General features: G+C 43.5%; 1 protein-coding gene across 2 annotated transcripts in view; it reads left to right on the forward strand.

Moving 5' to 3' along the window:
• Positions 1-14940, forward strand: part of LOC143149418 (multiple PDZ domain protein) — a 123417-nt gene that overhangs the window by 84141 nt on the left and 24336 nt on the right. For both annotated transcript variants that reach the window (XM_076316754.1, XM_076316753.1), the window contains 3 exons: positions 876-981; positions 1965-3681; positions 12386-13565. In XM_076316754.1, the coding sequence (XP_076172869.1) occupies positions 876-981; positions 1965-3681; positions 12386-13565 (3003 nt within the window). The remainder of the gene's footprint in view (positions 1-875; positions 982-1964; positions 3682-12385; positions 13566-14940) is intronic.

Raw genomic sequence — 14940 nt, forward strand, 5'->3', positions numbered from 1 at the left:
TCTCCTCGTGTTCCATATGTACCAATAAATTGCAAAGTAATATTTCGTACAATACACTTTCGAAAATTTACAGAGCGATACACTTTTCTTCGTATTAATCGCAGAATATGTCTGATTACGTGCAAACCATTTTCCCTGGTACTATGTACCCTTCCTTTTCATTCGGATAAACTGAAGTATAATCAAACAACGGAGATCTTGTTAAATCTATTTGTCCCTGGTCATCAATTTTTGAACGATCTTTGCTCGAAAGAACTTTTAGAAGTTCAAGAGAGAATCCTACGTATTCATCGTAAAATGTGCCAGACCTCAGACGGTCTGTTTTCCCTTGTACTTTCTTCTCTCGTTTTTTCAAAACCTTTTATACATGGCTTCGTAATTACAATACCTTTCGGCATGTATATTATTCTGTAAATCGTTTCGAAAAGATTGAGAAAAGTTTCAAAGAATCCAATGTATTAGTAATATCGTTTAAGATTCCCAAGATCGTTTAACCTGTTGAAAGTGTTTGAAGTAGAAAATTCTTACAAGAGAATCAATGGAACATCCTATATGTATACACCACTTGTTGGAAAAGTTACTCTCTTCAAAGTTGCTCAAAAAGTAATACCACGTGATGAAATGTTTCACGACAATGTGCATCGTTAGCAGCACCTCCACCTTCGACTCTATCGTTTCACCTGAAAGTTACGCTTCGAGCTATCGATCGTATTTTTGAAAGTAGCACTCTGTCGAACTGCTTTTCTCTCCCGCGTGATTCGCTCCCTTCTTCTGCCGCGATAGAGGCGACCATAGAGCGACATGCTTGACGATGACAATAATTGCCTGATTTTTCTCGATTTTTTTGTATGTCCCGATGGCCGATCCCACGGCAGAGGTTGCCGCCGATTTGTCCCGTGAGACGCAGCAAAAGCTTCCCCAACGAAAGCGAAACGACAGATCATGCAGCCGAGCTCGAGGATTTCCTGTCCTCAAGATCAGGTATACTTCAATTCGATCGTTTTGCAACCCCGCAACTCGAGATCTTCTCCGAGGAAATATTTACGACCAAAAAAAAAAAAAAAAAAATAGAAAAAACATTCTAAACGACATTTCGAGAATTATCCGCCAATTGCGAATATTTTTCTCGCAACGTAAACGCAAATTTTATTTGTCGGAGAGAAACAATTTAGTCGACGACTGAGCAGTTTTGTTGATCTCTAAATCGTGTAATTAATTAGAAATGAGAGTAGCTGAAAATGGATCGATGCAAATATCCCCATGTATAATACTAGTGAAACCATCGCGATGTAATTATAGACAGGGTATCTTTGGATGAATAAGCAAACAGTGGGAAAAGGTATCGAAAGGTATTCGCAAGATCTTCGAAGACATTGCAAATAAGTTGTATGCGACTGTGAGTACCGAGAGTCCCCTAAAATACTTTGTTTCGTGACAAATGTCAAATCGGATCTTCGATCGTATCGTCAGTTTTTTATTTTCCGATTCGTTGCTTCAATTTGGATCGCACAGACGTTCGTACAACTGGGTCACTGCTTGGCAATAATATCACTGTAATAAGAGTTCGATAGTTGGGTGAATCTGGCATCGAGTACAATTTCGTCCTATTGTGTTTAACGAACGTGCAAAATCGGGAAGAACGTTTCCTTCGCGCGTTCTTAATTAGATATATACCGTTTCACGATATAGAATTATCGTTCAAGGTAAAGTGCACCAGTAGTTGACCACTTAAGAGAACGCTGTCACAAAGCCGTATCTTTTCGTAGAATCACCTGCCAATCACAAGTACGACCCGGTGCTTCTATTTTTATCCATTTTTTCCCCCGAAAGTGTCAACTACTGGTACTTCTACCTGGGTACCTTGAACGTTGCTGGGTTCCCCATCGTTAGATCGATCGTCGGCCAAGGCGTTGCAAATTTCTCTCGTACAATTTCCCTTTGATCGTTCCCATTGGTACCTCCAGGAGTGACGGAGCTGTCGATGGACAAGCCGGAAACGGACGAGGAGGAGGACCATTGGAAGGACGCGTCACCGCTGACACCGATCTGCAGCCCCACGAAACACCCACCGAAATCACCGATCGAGAAACCCTCGAAGACCGTGGAGGCCGTTGTACACGAGTTCCATCCCGCTGGCGGCAGCAACGGCCCGCGCGAGAAAGATGTCCGCGTCGTGATCGGTGGAACAACGCCAGAAACGATGGTGTCCGTGAAGTACGGCCAGGACGTGGCGACGGGTGTCGAGAAAGTGGCGCCGAAGGTGAAGTTAAAGCGAGAACCATTGGTCGAAGACGAGGACGAAGGATCGATGCAAAAAGTGCCTGAAACGGATACGTCTAACCAGAAGCGGATAGAACAGGAGAGGAGGAGGGATAGGGCCTTGAGGCGTATGGACTCAACCGAACGAATGTCCGCGTCCAGGGAGACGTTGAGCAAACGAGACACCACCGAGAAGGGAGCCAAGAAGAAGGTATTGAAGGACACCGAGATCAGACCATCAAGGAGAAAGACGGACGAGGAGCTGGACGCTCCGAGAAGATTGATGTCCCTCGAGAACGAGGAGTCCATGAGGAAAAAGGATCCGGACGAGGCAAGCAGATCGAGGGAGCACAGGAAGAGTCTCAAGGAGCAAGAGTGCATCGAGAGGGTCACCGAGTTTCTGGCCAAGCACAGTATACTGAATTACGCCGAATTGCCCAGCGTGGGGCTAGATGTTCAGACGAACGATGATCGCGCGAACGAACGAGCGACAAGACCCTCCAGTTTGGAGCACCTGGATCGGGCGCGTACGACGAAAGAATTCGTCGCGGACGAGACGAGAGAAGACATTCCGAAATCGGAGGAGGCGAAAGGTGCGACAGGTACACCTTCGACGGCCGAGTCGGAGAAACCTACGACGATCGAACGACTCTCGATGGACGAGCTGAAGGTCGCTACGACTACTCCCGAAACCGAGGCATCGGGGACGAAACGTAGAAGCTCGATGCGCAAGAGAACATTCTCCAGGGAGTCATCCAGAGAGTCTTTATTGGACGACACCAAGAAGGAGGTTAGGATACAGGAGAACGTCGAGGAGATCTTCTTCGAGGTACCCAGTGAACAGATAGGAACGTTACCCGAGGTTCAATTGGTGAAGGCTAGGATCATCACCGCCGAGGAAGCAGCGGCCAACCGGTTGGAGGAACCTCCTGCCAGGGTGGAGGTTCACTCGCCACCGGAAGTGGTCATTGTCTCTGACTCGGTGAGAGTCAGGACTGGACGTGTACCTTCACCGGAGACTGTAAACAAGTCTCAGTTGCAATTGGTGAGTCTAGCCAAGTCCACATCGGAGAACACTTTGGTGGACACCCGGGAACAACTCGACGAGGAGAACAAGGTATCTCAGAGGAACCTCAGGGCCGAGATCTTGCTGGATCTGTCGAAAGTCAGCGATGTTGGTGAGGGGGTTGTCAAATCCGACACCGAGAGGAAGGAGAGGAAACTGAGCAGGACTGGTAGCGAGGGCTCGAAGAGGGCTTTGTTGAGGGCTCAGGCCAAGGCTAAGGAACGCGAGGGATTCAGGATCGGTAGCCTAGCGCAACCGGATGAACCGGAGCTGACGATCCTCCTGGAGACTGGCGCGATCGAGAGGAAGAGGAGTCTTGGGGATGTGTGCGAAGACCTGCTCCAGGATGCTAAAATGTAAGTGAGTATGGATAAATTTTTGAATGGATCGATTGTGAGTAGATTTAGGAAAGGGATTTAGGATCTTTTAATGGGAGAATTGTTTTTTGTAAGGTGTCATTGTTATCTTTTGCCCCTTCGTCATTTTTTTTTATCGTTTTCGTTCACTCCAACTCTCAAGTTTATCGTATTTTTTTTATATACTGTATTACAGTTGATGAAATTTTTCTCTCGATTACTGAAGTCATCCTCGCTTCATAATTTTTTTCCACTCATTTTCGTTCACGCCAGCTGTCGGGTTTATCGTATTTGTGCCTTGTACATTATTACCTCGTTAAACGATCGAAGTCTTCCCTCGATAAGCGAATCGGAGCCATTCCTTTCGTTGTTGTTTCGTTTCGTTCACTCTCGTTGCATCGTGTTCGCAATGTCGAACGGTGTGACGTAGAAAAAATGTATAATAAATTTCAGTATATTATACTACGTACATATAAGTGAAATTTGTATAAAAATATGACGTAAAGTCTTCGCAATCCAAAGTTTCGCGTTGTTCTAATCGTAACGCGAACTACAGTATATTCTAGTACTCTAGTATGATATGGTTTCCTACAACACGGTTAAAAATTGAGATCATCTTCGTATAACACGGTGGAGACAGTTCCAAGTACATCACAAGATTCCCAGTTGCGTAAAAACCCATAAATAGCTTTTGCATTTTTTTTTTTTTTAAATATTTGTATCTCGTATTCTCTTCCTTTCACTTGTCTTTTTCATCAATTATTCGTACTCGTACGTCTACTCGAAGTTTTCTATTATTTATTTATTTAGTACGCAATCTATGTTTTTTCTCCATTCGTCTACTTTATTCTTGCGCCTAAGTAGTTCTTTTTCCCTTTACATTAATAAATAAATAAACAAACGAATACCTATATATTCTATCTTGGAAAGGGCTTCGAATTCCAATTAATGAACAATATCATTAGTTTCCGTCCCCTATTGGTTAGATTACACTAGAGATCGTTGAAAGCCCGAGAAATGCGCACAATTGGTTAGAAATTTAGGTCGCTTGGATTATCACAGAGTGTTTCGCGACCCGAAAATTCTATGGCCACAGCCCCTTTCTCCGTTTTTACCGAGCGATCATTGAAACCAAAATAGGCGCAGCGATCAATTATTTTTCTTTCCGGCGTCGTACGTCTTGGAACTCGTTCGAGGGGCGTTTCGAACGATCGTTTTAACGTTTCCGTCATTGTAACTCGAGAACTGACAGGGAAACAAATTTTTTTTATACTCCGGTTTATAACTGTTCGACGAGTATTTTCGTGTCTCGTGTAATCACAGAATTAATAAATCGGAGAAATACTCGCTTGGAATATTTAACAAAGGAATAATCGAGAAAATAGTGGAAATTCAAAATTGACAGGGTATTCGATAAAAGTTTGAAAATTAAAAATTGCAGAATTATTGAACAAAATTGAACGAGGACCGATAAAATAGTAGAAACGTTCGACGAAATTTGGATATCGTAATAAATATTTAATAAAATTCTGTATATATTTTTTCTCATTAACTTAGAAACCATCCGGAAGAGTATATTGTTTAACCTGTACTTAGATACAACCCGTTCCGAAGTACCGTTTTGTAACGGTATAAGTTTGCAATCTGTATTCGAAGTATAGTCGGCCTATCGCTACTTAGTTACATCGACTATGGCTTCTTCTAGGTTCACTGTATTAGTCTCATACTTATAATCGATTCTCTTTTTTTACAAGTCCAATACTACACGTAACGAAGTTCTAAAAACTCGTTAAACAAGTAGAACCAGAGTTCGATTGTAAAAACTTTTACGAGAGAGAGAGAGAGAGAAAAAACAGTCACGGTTATGTTTAACGTTTCGGTGGACGAAATGAATACGTTATTGAAACGGACGGTTATAAATTTCTTTTTTTTTTTTTATAGAACAGAAACTTTTGTTCCCCAAAGTTCGCGGACTTTCTTCAAGGGGAATTCCGTTCGCTACATTTCAACAATTCCGAACGAAGCTTTCCCAGTTGTCGATATCCCGTAAGTCGAGAGCATCGATCTCTCCGCCTACTATCATTCTTCCCCTCCCCCCTTCCCTTTCTTATTATGCACAGTCGAGCTTCAAAAATACGCGAAGCCGTACAGAGAGTAAGCAAGATGCTCACTGAAACGATTCACATTCCTCGGTGGTTGGCCGAGCCGAACACTGGAACAAAAAGGTTTTTCCGATAGAATTAACCGAATCCTCTTAATTAACGTAGACTGGATAATTTAATATTAACACAGATTCGAGAATCGAGTTTCCACGACGATTCAAAGTAATATCAATTGTACAAGTGCGGGCACTGGTTTCAAAAGGAGTCTATTCTATTAAAGAGTCTACTCTATTCTATTTATTTTTTTTTTTTATACGGAATGTACGGTATTTCGTAACAAAATTCAACGGAGAAACAAACTTTGAGTATCGAGATACTTCTATTTTAAAACTAACGGCTTCCACGATGTTCATCCGCTAAGAAATTAACGCAATAATCGGATTCATACGCTTTATGTTCGTGAGATCAGCTGGAAAGTTACACGGAGTTTCCGGGAACAGTGCCCAAGGGAGGGTTCTATACCTGAGGGTGTTCGTTAATTGAGGGCGGTCACTTTACTGAAACCGACAGAATTCTTTAACCAATTAAACACTGCGACCCCTTTCGAGATGATAAACTTCAGCGTACTCACTTGAAAGGATTACCGCCCATAATTACGTTATAAAAATACTGTCCCGCTGTTCCAGTTTGTGGTAATTATTGTTATCCTTTGTATCCTGTCACACCTGTCTGTCACAAAGAAATTGTTACCCTAACATACTGTACAGTTATGTTGTAACTTGATCCACAGTTCTCTTGTTTTGATTTCTACACATAGTATTCAGAATAACATAGAACAAGGTTTAGGGATCCTCGTCAAGATACAAAGATTAAAAATAACATAGTGCTACACACAGATTAGGACGATACAGTGCTCGCAAAGACCATTGCTACTCTGGGTAGTATATTTTGCAAGAATCTCTAGTCCAAGTGCAACTTGGCTCACTGTTCTCTAATCAAGGATTCAGAATAACATAGAACAAAGTTTAGAGATCCTCGTCAAGTTACAAAGATCAAACATGTCATAGCCCAAGAAACTATTGCCAAAATATATTGTACACACGGTTACTTTATAACTCGGCCTCCTGTTCTCTTGGCTCGATTCCTACATAGGATAGGAGAAGGTTTAAGAAGCTTCGTTCGGTTTAGTATTGCACGGTGCTCAAGGGAATTGTTAACCTTTCGTATTGCGCAGGAAACCGTAGCCAAAATACATTAGGCATGTTATAACTCGGTCCACTGTCCTCCTGTAACACGGGATAGGCCAAGGTTTGGGTAGCTCGTGAAGGACGCAGAAGCTTGACACGGTGTTTACAGGAACGAGCGACGCAGTGGCTGCTGTCGAGAAGTCACGCGTAAATTGGACAGGGCACAACCGTCGGTAATTCGGTGAACTTGTTTGACATTCACCTTTCAAACAGTCGCACTATATTCAGTTGGCGTGCTGACGGGGAATAAACCTATTCCCTTCCATTGTGCAGCCGCGTAGAAGTCTCGTTCGCGTGAGAAACCCAGTTCATTTCACAACCCTTAACCTTATCCGGTGAACTTGTCTATCGCGTTCGGGGAACGAACGAGTCGAAATTCGACGAGAGAGAGAGAGAATCGAGGCGAACGCGCGCGAGAGAGGAGAGCCAAGGAAACAGGAAACGAAATAGAAGCGAAGACGATGCTCGAGTGGCCACGAAAGTGGGTTAGAGGAACAGAAAGCATCGGCGGCGGAGCGGAAACCGAACACGAATATAAATATAGGAAAGTGTAGCCGACGACGGGAGACGAATCGAGACGATAAAAGATAAGGACGAGGAGCCACGGTGCCGCGAACCGGAGGGAGCATGGCGGCCGAACAACGCTCAAAGAAACAGAAAGAGAAGCTTACACTCGTAAACCTTAGCTAACCGAGAGACAGAGACGTGGATGGCCGGCGACTCCCGCGGAACGAAGAGATACGGATCTACAGGGTGTACCAAAAAAACTCACCAAGGGCTACCGAGACCAGTTTCCAATTTCGAGTCTTCGAATGGAAACGATTATGCTCGGATTAGGGCAGTTCGCGCAATCGATGTTTAAAATCGACGTTTCGGACGCGGTAAAACGAGGGGTATCGTTTGGGAATTTTTAACGAAGAAACTACTCGATCGATCGCTTTGAAATTTTCCACGAGTGTTTAGGAGCTCTCGATACGTGTACGCGAATTTTCTTGCGTTTCCAGAATCGTTGGTTTTTCGTCCGGGAAATAGTTAGTGAAGACATGCGCTTGGAAAGAAATTTCTCTCGCCCGAACCGAGAGGTATTTTCGAGAATTTTTTAACGAAAGGATATTGGATCGATTGCTTTCAAATTTAGCATATATTTTCACTGACCATTAAAGAGTGTGTACAAATTTTCTTATGTCGATAGAATGAATAGTTTCTTCCTTAAAAAAAAAAATAGAAAAAATATTCAACTACCACGCAATCGACCATGACTTTCCCTCAAATGTTCGCAATAAAAATTCCCTAGATTTTCAACTTAACGTGCACACTGTAAAATACATAAACACTCGGCAAAACTAAATGCCGATTTCCAAAAAAAAAAAAGAAACCTAACTTTAGCTTCTCGTCCGTAACCCGTTCAAACGTCGCAAAACTATCCATTGATCTATTATCGCCCCTCTTTGATCCCCCCTCGTATTCATTCTCGCATCCCCCTCCCTCTCTAAAAAAAAAAAGAAATTATTTCCCCGTTACTCGCACGTCCCATGAATTAATTACGAGCCGAGGCAAACAATAAGCGAGTTCCCCCAAGAAAGGATATCGCGTTCCCCGGAAAGCCTCCCCGACTCGAAACTCGACGACTCGAAAGTTGCTCGAGGGTTCGAAACACGCTTGAATAGTTTCTCGAGTGGTGTGAACCCCTTCGCGACTTTTGGCCCGTCCTGTACAAGCGCGGAAAGAAAAGAGACGGAGAGCTTTGCCGCAACGAAGCTCGCTCGGTACTTACTCCCACGCTTGCACGTATACGTGCACACACAGTGGTAACTCGCGTCGTCGAGGAACTCGCGTGGATTCACCCACAAACACCGAGTCCCCCTCCCCCATGCGTGTATACGCGACTGTGTGCGAGCATGCACTCGCAGGAGAATACTCCTGGAGGTGGTTGCTCGCGATTAGTCGTGATTCGGACCGCCTAGGCATCACCGGGTGTACATACCATACTCTGTTGTCGCGAGAGAGCGAGACAGAGCGATAAAGGGAGAGAGGTGCAGCACGCGACCACGGCTGCGCCGGCTGGCTCTCCGTGTACGTGCGCGTTCGTTTGCTGGGTGCACGCGAACGCGCGCCACGTTTTCGTGTACACGCGGCCCGGAGTGTGTTGTTTATTAGATCAGAGTAAGCCAGTTTGCAGTGACGCACGGCCGCCCAGAGACACGCCAGTGTACACCTTGGCTTCGCAGGCGGAACGTGACAGAGGTATCTGGCTCTTTCTATCGCGATTCCCGCGAGTACTTCCCTGTCCCGAGTTTACACGGTTTATTGCTCGTTTCGGAAGGCGGTTGGTGAAAATACCAGAGGATTGATCGAAAGTCCGGCATTCGAGCGTGATTGATCGAATCGATCGGCATGGTGATTGGATAAGGAGAATCTTCGTAAACCGTGGATACGGAACGGTTCATATTGTCCTCGAATCGCGTTTCGATGGATCGTAGTACGTTGGAATCTCTTTCGTTCGATTTTTTTTTTTAACGAGGATTCGAGCGAAGTCGAAAGGATAAGATTCGATTTTCTTACACGCCGGGAGAACAGTGTAGGTATATCGTCGATGAAACGTAGGTGGATGTTTATTTTCCGGGGATTTCAAAAGTAGGAATGATCGAATATCGAATTTTGTAATAGAGGAGCACGAGCTGGCTGAATTCGTCGGTAGGAGCGTACGTAGGAATTTTTCGATTACGATTTGCGAGAATTTTCGAAGTATTAACGATCGAGTATTGATTTTCGCGATACATTCGGGGTATGGTTTTTGTAAACTGTCGATAGATTGTGTGTAGGAATTTTGTTTATTTTAGTTGACGACGATTTGAGAAACAGACGAGGTAAAATAATAAATTTATAACACGCTGGGGGAATAGTGCAAGTTTATTGTCGAAAGAACGTATCTCGGAGTTTGTTTTGTTTCGCGAGGATTTGGAAAGTAGAAATGATCCAATATTGGATTTTCCGTACACGCTGGGAGTATAGTGCAGATAAACTGTCCACAAAACGGTGCTTCGAGACGAACGATGGCTATCTCGTAACACGCGCCACTTTGAGAACACGGTTCCGATGTAACGGGATTTTTTTCAAAAAAAAAAAACGAACAAGGGGATAAGATAACTTTTCGGAATTTTTTTCAAGGACCGATACGTATGTAATTTTATCGAAAGCTTATCTATCACTTAAGGGTATATTTAACTATAAATCTAGTAAGTTCTATCAAAAGATTTAAATTTATGCAAATGTTATGGCCAATCACGTGGAACCACTTTGCCTAGACCGGTGGAGAAGGTATCTAATCACGGAACTGTGTAACGTAAAAAGCAAGGAAGTATTATAATCTCCATTAGAGTTGCTATGGTTAAACTTACGGAACTCTTTTTTCTTCTTCATTTTATTTTTCAATCCTTTTTATCGTTTCAAAGTCGAACACTGTAGTTTTATTCTATTTTATAGGCATTCCCTCGACCATATCTCGAAAAGTTCCTCGAGAAAAAGACACCGACGCACATTGAAAACTCGCTCTAGTCGAAGTTGCACCACGTGATTAATCGTAACTTTCACGCGAGTCCGAATTTTTTAATCCAATTAAGCAGACGTACAGTCTAATGTATGTACTTTTAAATAACGGATAAACATTTGATAAAATTAAGTACCCGTCTTCGATAACAAAATTCTAAAATTAATTCTATTTTTCACCCGAACGAACTCCTTAATTTTTTCAGGGACGAATTACTTTGTTTGGATTAGATAAAGATAAAAATTCAACAATATGTACGCCTAACTTTTGGAATTTTTATTCGAAAATGGGTATGTAAATCTATCAAATGTTTATCCATTTCGTACAAGTAGCTACATATACCAAACGACGGACGTTGGAACTCTCCGATAGGATTATTTCAATCTTCTCGTCATCACGTACCACGGAAACATCAGTGTGTCATTCATCGCGATATTTGTCACACATTCACGATTGAGTTAGCGCGATGTCTTGCAGCATTGTCATAATGTAGCTTTAGTTTACTATTTTCCCCGTTGACCTTATTCGACGCAAATAATTTTCAACGTCTTTATCGCGATACGAAGTTAAAGGAACACGATTAAAAAAATATTGTGTACATAGAGTGGGGCACTTAACTTTTACATTTCAAATTACTCGAAAATTACTCGCTGAATGCAAAAATATTTTAAACGAAATTTGCACGATACCAAGTAGAGCACCCAGTACAGTAATCAATTTTTTATTACTTTCCTTCTTTACCCATATACAAAGGTCACCTTCAGCCTTTTAAACGGGATGTCCAATATGTCTTACCGAATTTTAATCGAGCGAATAGCTTCTAAAATTAACAATTACCGATAAAATAAGTATATTTTAAGCGTCGTTCGAACTCTTGTTTGTAACAGTTAATGCAATTGCGTAATCGGATAATAAGCGAACGAGAAACTGTCTCAAGCAGTTCCATACTTATTGCAGCTCGTGCACCGACACAATGCACACATCGGCAGCTCGTGATAAATTTCATTTCCCACAAATACATGATAATTTATTTCGAAGTATCTCGACAATTATTAACACTATATAAGGTAAGACTTCTACAAGTATTACTTACAACGAGTAACACTTATCGTATTTCGACAAGAAATACTACTCCTCCCGTTTACAAAATCGAAGGTGACCTTCGTAACCCCACAAAAAAAAAACCAATCATTGTACTTTACAATCCACGTGATACTCAGCAACTTTCGTTCAATACGCGTAATTTTCAAATAACTTCAGACACCGTACCAAAATACCACAACGTGTATACCAAGGTATAAAAACAAAAATTTTCACGAGTCTCGAATAATTTATTCGAAGGTGAACCATCGAAATTGATAGATTATCCATAAGTACGCGTACCGAAGCAACACTCGAGACTCTTCCTGACGTATCCCAAACTTCCGGTTCATCGTGGACCGTATCGTTACAAAGACTTCAGCTTCGTTCGTCGCTCGTTCACCATCGCGGCATCGTCACGATGCCTTACAATTCTGCCCCACGACGTAGACTTCGTTGCACTCTTTCCCCCATTGACCGTGCAAACTGGTCTGAGCAGAACCGTCGCTGCAATTAGTGGGTCACCGCGGAAGACCTTTCCATTCGCTGCTTTAGCGGATTCGCTCGAAACGTTATCCAGAATAAGAAGCCCTCGGAGCATGTTCGTTAAGAGCCGGGAGACTTGGTTTCCACCGCGCGTTTTTCCTCATTACGCGGTTCTTCCTCTCGATCCCCATCGCTACCTCGTCCATCCTTCTCACACCAGTGTGTTTTCTGTTTCCACGAAGACCCGGGGATCGACAACGGACCGGTCCACGGTTAACGGAAGAGAAGAAGACCGACGATACACCACCCTCCCCGTGGAAGTCCCACGAAGCTCAGCCAGAAAGCCAGGAGGACAAGAGGGAGCTAACAGAGGACGAACGATTCAAATCGTCGAAGAAACCAGAGCCGGTTGATTATGACAGAATCCTCTGGCAGCAGAAACGTCCGCTGCTGGAGGAAACGATCGCCACCAGACCCGACGAGGACAGTCTGATCAGCAAGGAGCACTCGTTGGAGTATCAGAGCCAGACCCTTGAGAGTCAGTCGGATCGTCTGTTGCCCGGTGTGCTCTCAGCCTCGTTGGAGGATCTGCTGAGATCCGTACCGGATTGGCCGGGTCAGATCCAAGACAAAGGGGTCGAGGAGGTCGAACGAAGCTTCAAGGAGACCCAGTACTCGCCGAAAGAGAAGTGCGACGCGCAGACCCAAACCGAACAGGAGACAAAGAGTACACAGTGTAGCCCTGAGCAGAGTATCGTCAGTCCGTCGGAGATATCCAGGGACAGTCCTCTGCACATTGCGCGCAGATACTACCAGAGTCCACGGAGAGAGGTTCAGACCCAGACCCAAGGGGAGAGCAAGAGCGTTCAGTGTTGCCTGGACGATCTAGGTGGTATCGGTTACGCGAGGAGCGGCAATCTAGAGGACTCGTTCGACAGTCCATCCAGGTCGGAGAAGACACAGGTGAAGGAGTCGAAGAGTATCCAGTGTATTCCGGAGGACATATCCACCAGTCCTGGGAAGTCCGTAAGCAGCGTTGCCTGCTCACCGTCTCGGGACAGGTCGTTTCGTAGTCCGCGCAGGGAGGTCGAGGTTCAGACTTATCAGGAGTCGAAAGCGATCCAGTGCAGCGACGATGAGCTGCTAGAGGCTGAATACCTCGGCAGCGGTTATCAGCCACGGTTTCACAGCAGACCGACCAGCTCGGTGTCACAGAAGACCGAGAGCTCGGCGTCGTCCAGTTGCGGCTCACCGTGCAGATTAACAGCGGTTGCGTTCGCAGACGATAGACACGAGATGACGGTCACGCATCGGGACCACGACGGTAACGTCAACTGGTCGAAGCACTGGGGCCCGGAGAGGCTCGTGGAGATCTACAGGGAACCGAAGACCAGCTTGGGGCTGAGCATCGTCGGTGGCAAGGTGGGTAACGCAACACGCCTACACATTGTGCGGTTAAAAATAAAAACTGCTCGGCGATGGTGTGCGCGCCGCCTGGCACGTGTTACAGAACCGCGTCGGTGCCGCGGAGCGTGGCCTGTTACCGGAATTAAGATCGTGGAGGGAACATATGTACGACTGCTCCGGTGGTCTCGAGACACCTGCTGGTTTTTAACGAGACCTGCGGTGTTTCACGGGGATTAGGAATTTTTAGCTCCGGGCTCCGGTCGACCGGTGTAATCGCGTTAGTCGCGCGGTTATAATTGGCGCGTGTCCATTTTTCGGTATTTGGTACGGGAACGATTAATTTAATAATAATAGACATTGAAAGGATTGGTGAAATAATTGAGGGAAAGCTGGGAGGTTGAGGTATTTGTATGGTAGATAAAGGTTTAGGTGATGGATAATTTGTTTGCACGGTTGGGAGTGATTTCGAGTAGGTTAAATTAAATGGACGATGCGTGAGTAGGAATTTGTTTTATTTTATTTGGATTTGTAGGAAGGATGGAATATCGAATTTGAAATTAGCTGGGAGAGTAGTGTAGATTTATCGGCGAGAAAACGCGTATTTGGAACGAGAACGATTAATGGTTAATTTAATAATAAAATCGGAGAGCTTGTGGTAACGATGGATAGAGTAGTAAGGGGAATAAGTCGGTACAAGTGTAACTTATTTTTATAGTTAAAAGTGATTTTGAATCTTCCTTCGTTGCTAAACGTGTTTAATAATTTAATCGTTCGATTACATTTCGTAAGTTAAAAATGAATTCGAAATCTTCGCGATACGTCTCGGTAGGTTCTGACGCTTAATTTTTTAATACTTTTTTTCCAGTGAAAGATAAAAGAATATTTTTATTCTCCGTTGGATATCGATCGATAAAGTGTTTCTCAACGGTATTTATTTCTTTAGACAGTTTGATTCTTCCAAATGCACGAGTTAAACTGTTAGAGGAAAGTCTACGAAAAATTACTATTTCAAAGTTCTTAACTCTCGTATGCTGTTCAGAATCAATTTTGAACGCTTGTGATAAAAGTATCTCGTTTCTCGATACATTAATAAGTGTCGGTAAAGTTTACACGAATATACTGTTAAAATGATGAAAGTAATTTAAATTGTATGTAAATTCAAAAATAACAAAACGAGACGAACTTAAGACCACGTTCGTCTTGCTCGTTGTTAAATATAATTGAGATTTAAATAACTGGTCGTAGTAGTGCACGAGGATTAATATGCTCTACTCGGATACTTTATATTCATGTTTAAAATATCTCGTGAGATATTCGTTCTTCGTTCACCTTCCTCTGGTATCATATGCAGAGTAACGAGAAGAATCAAGTTATCCGAGAAAAAAGGAAA

This window comes from Ptiloglossa arizonensis, chromosome 7 (assembly GCF_051014685.1).
Source record: "Ptiloglossa arizonensis isolate GNS036 chromosome 7, iyPtiAriz1_principal, whole genome shotgun sequence".
Taxonomy (NCBI): domain Eukaryota; kingdom Metazoa; phylum Arthropoda; class Insecta; order Hymenoptera; family Colletidae; genus Ptiloglossa; species Ptiloglossa arizonensis.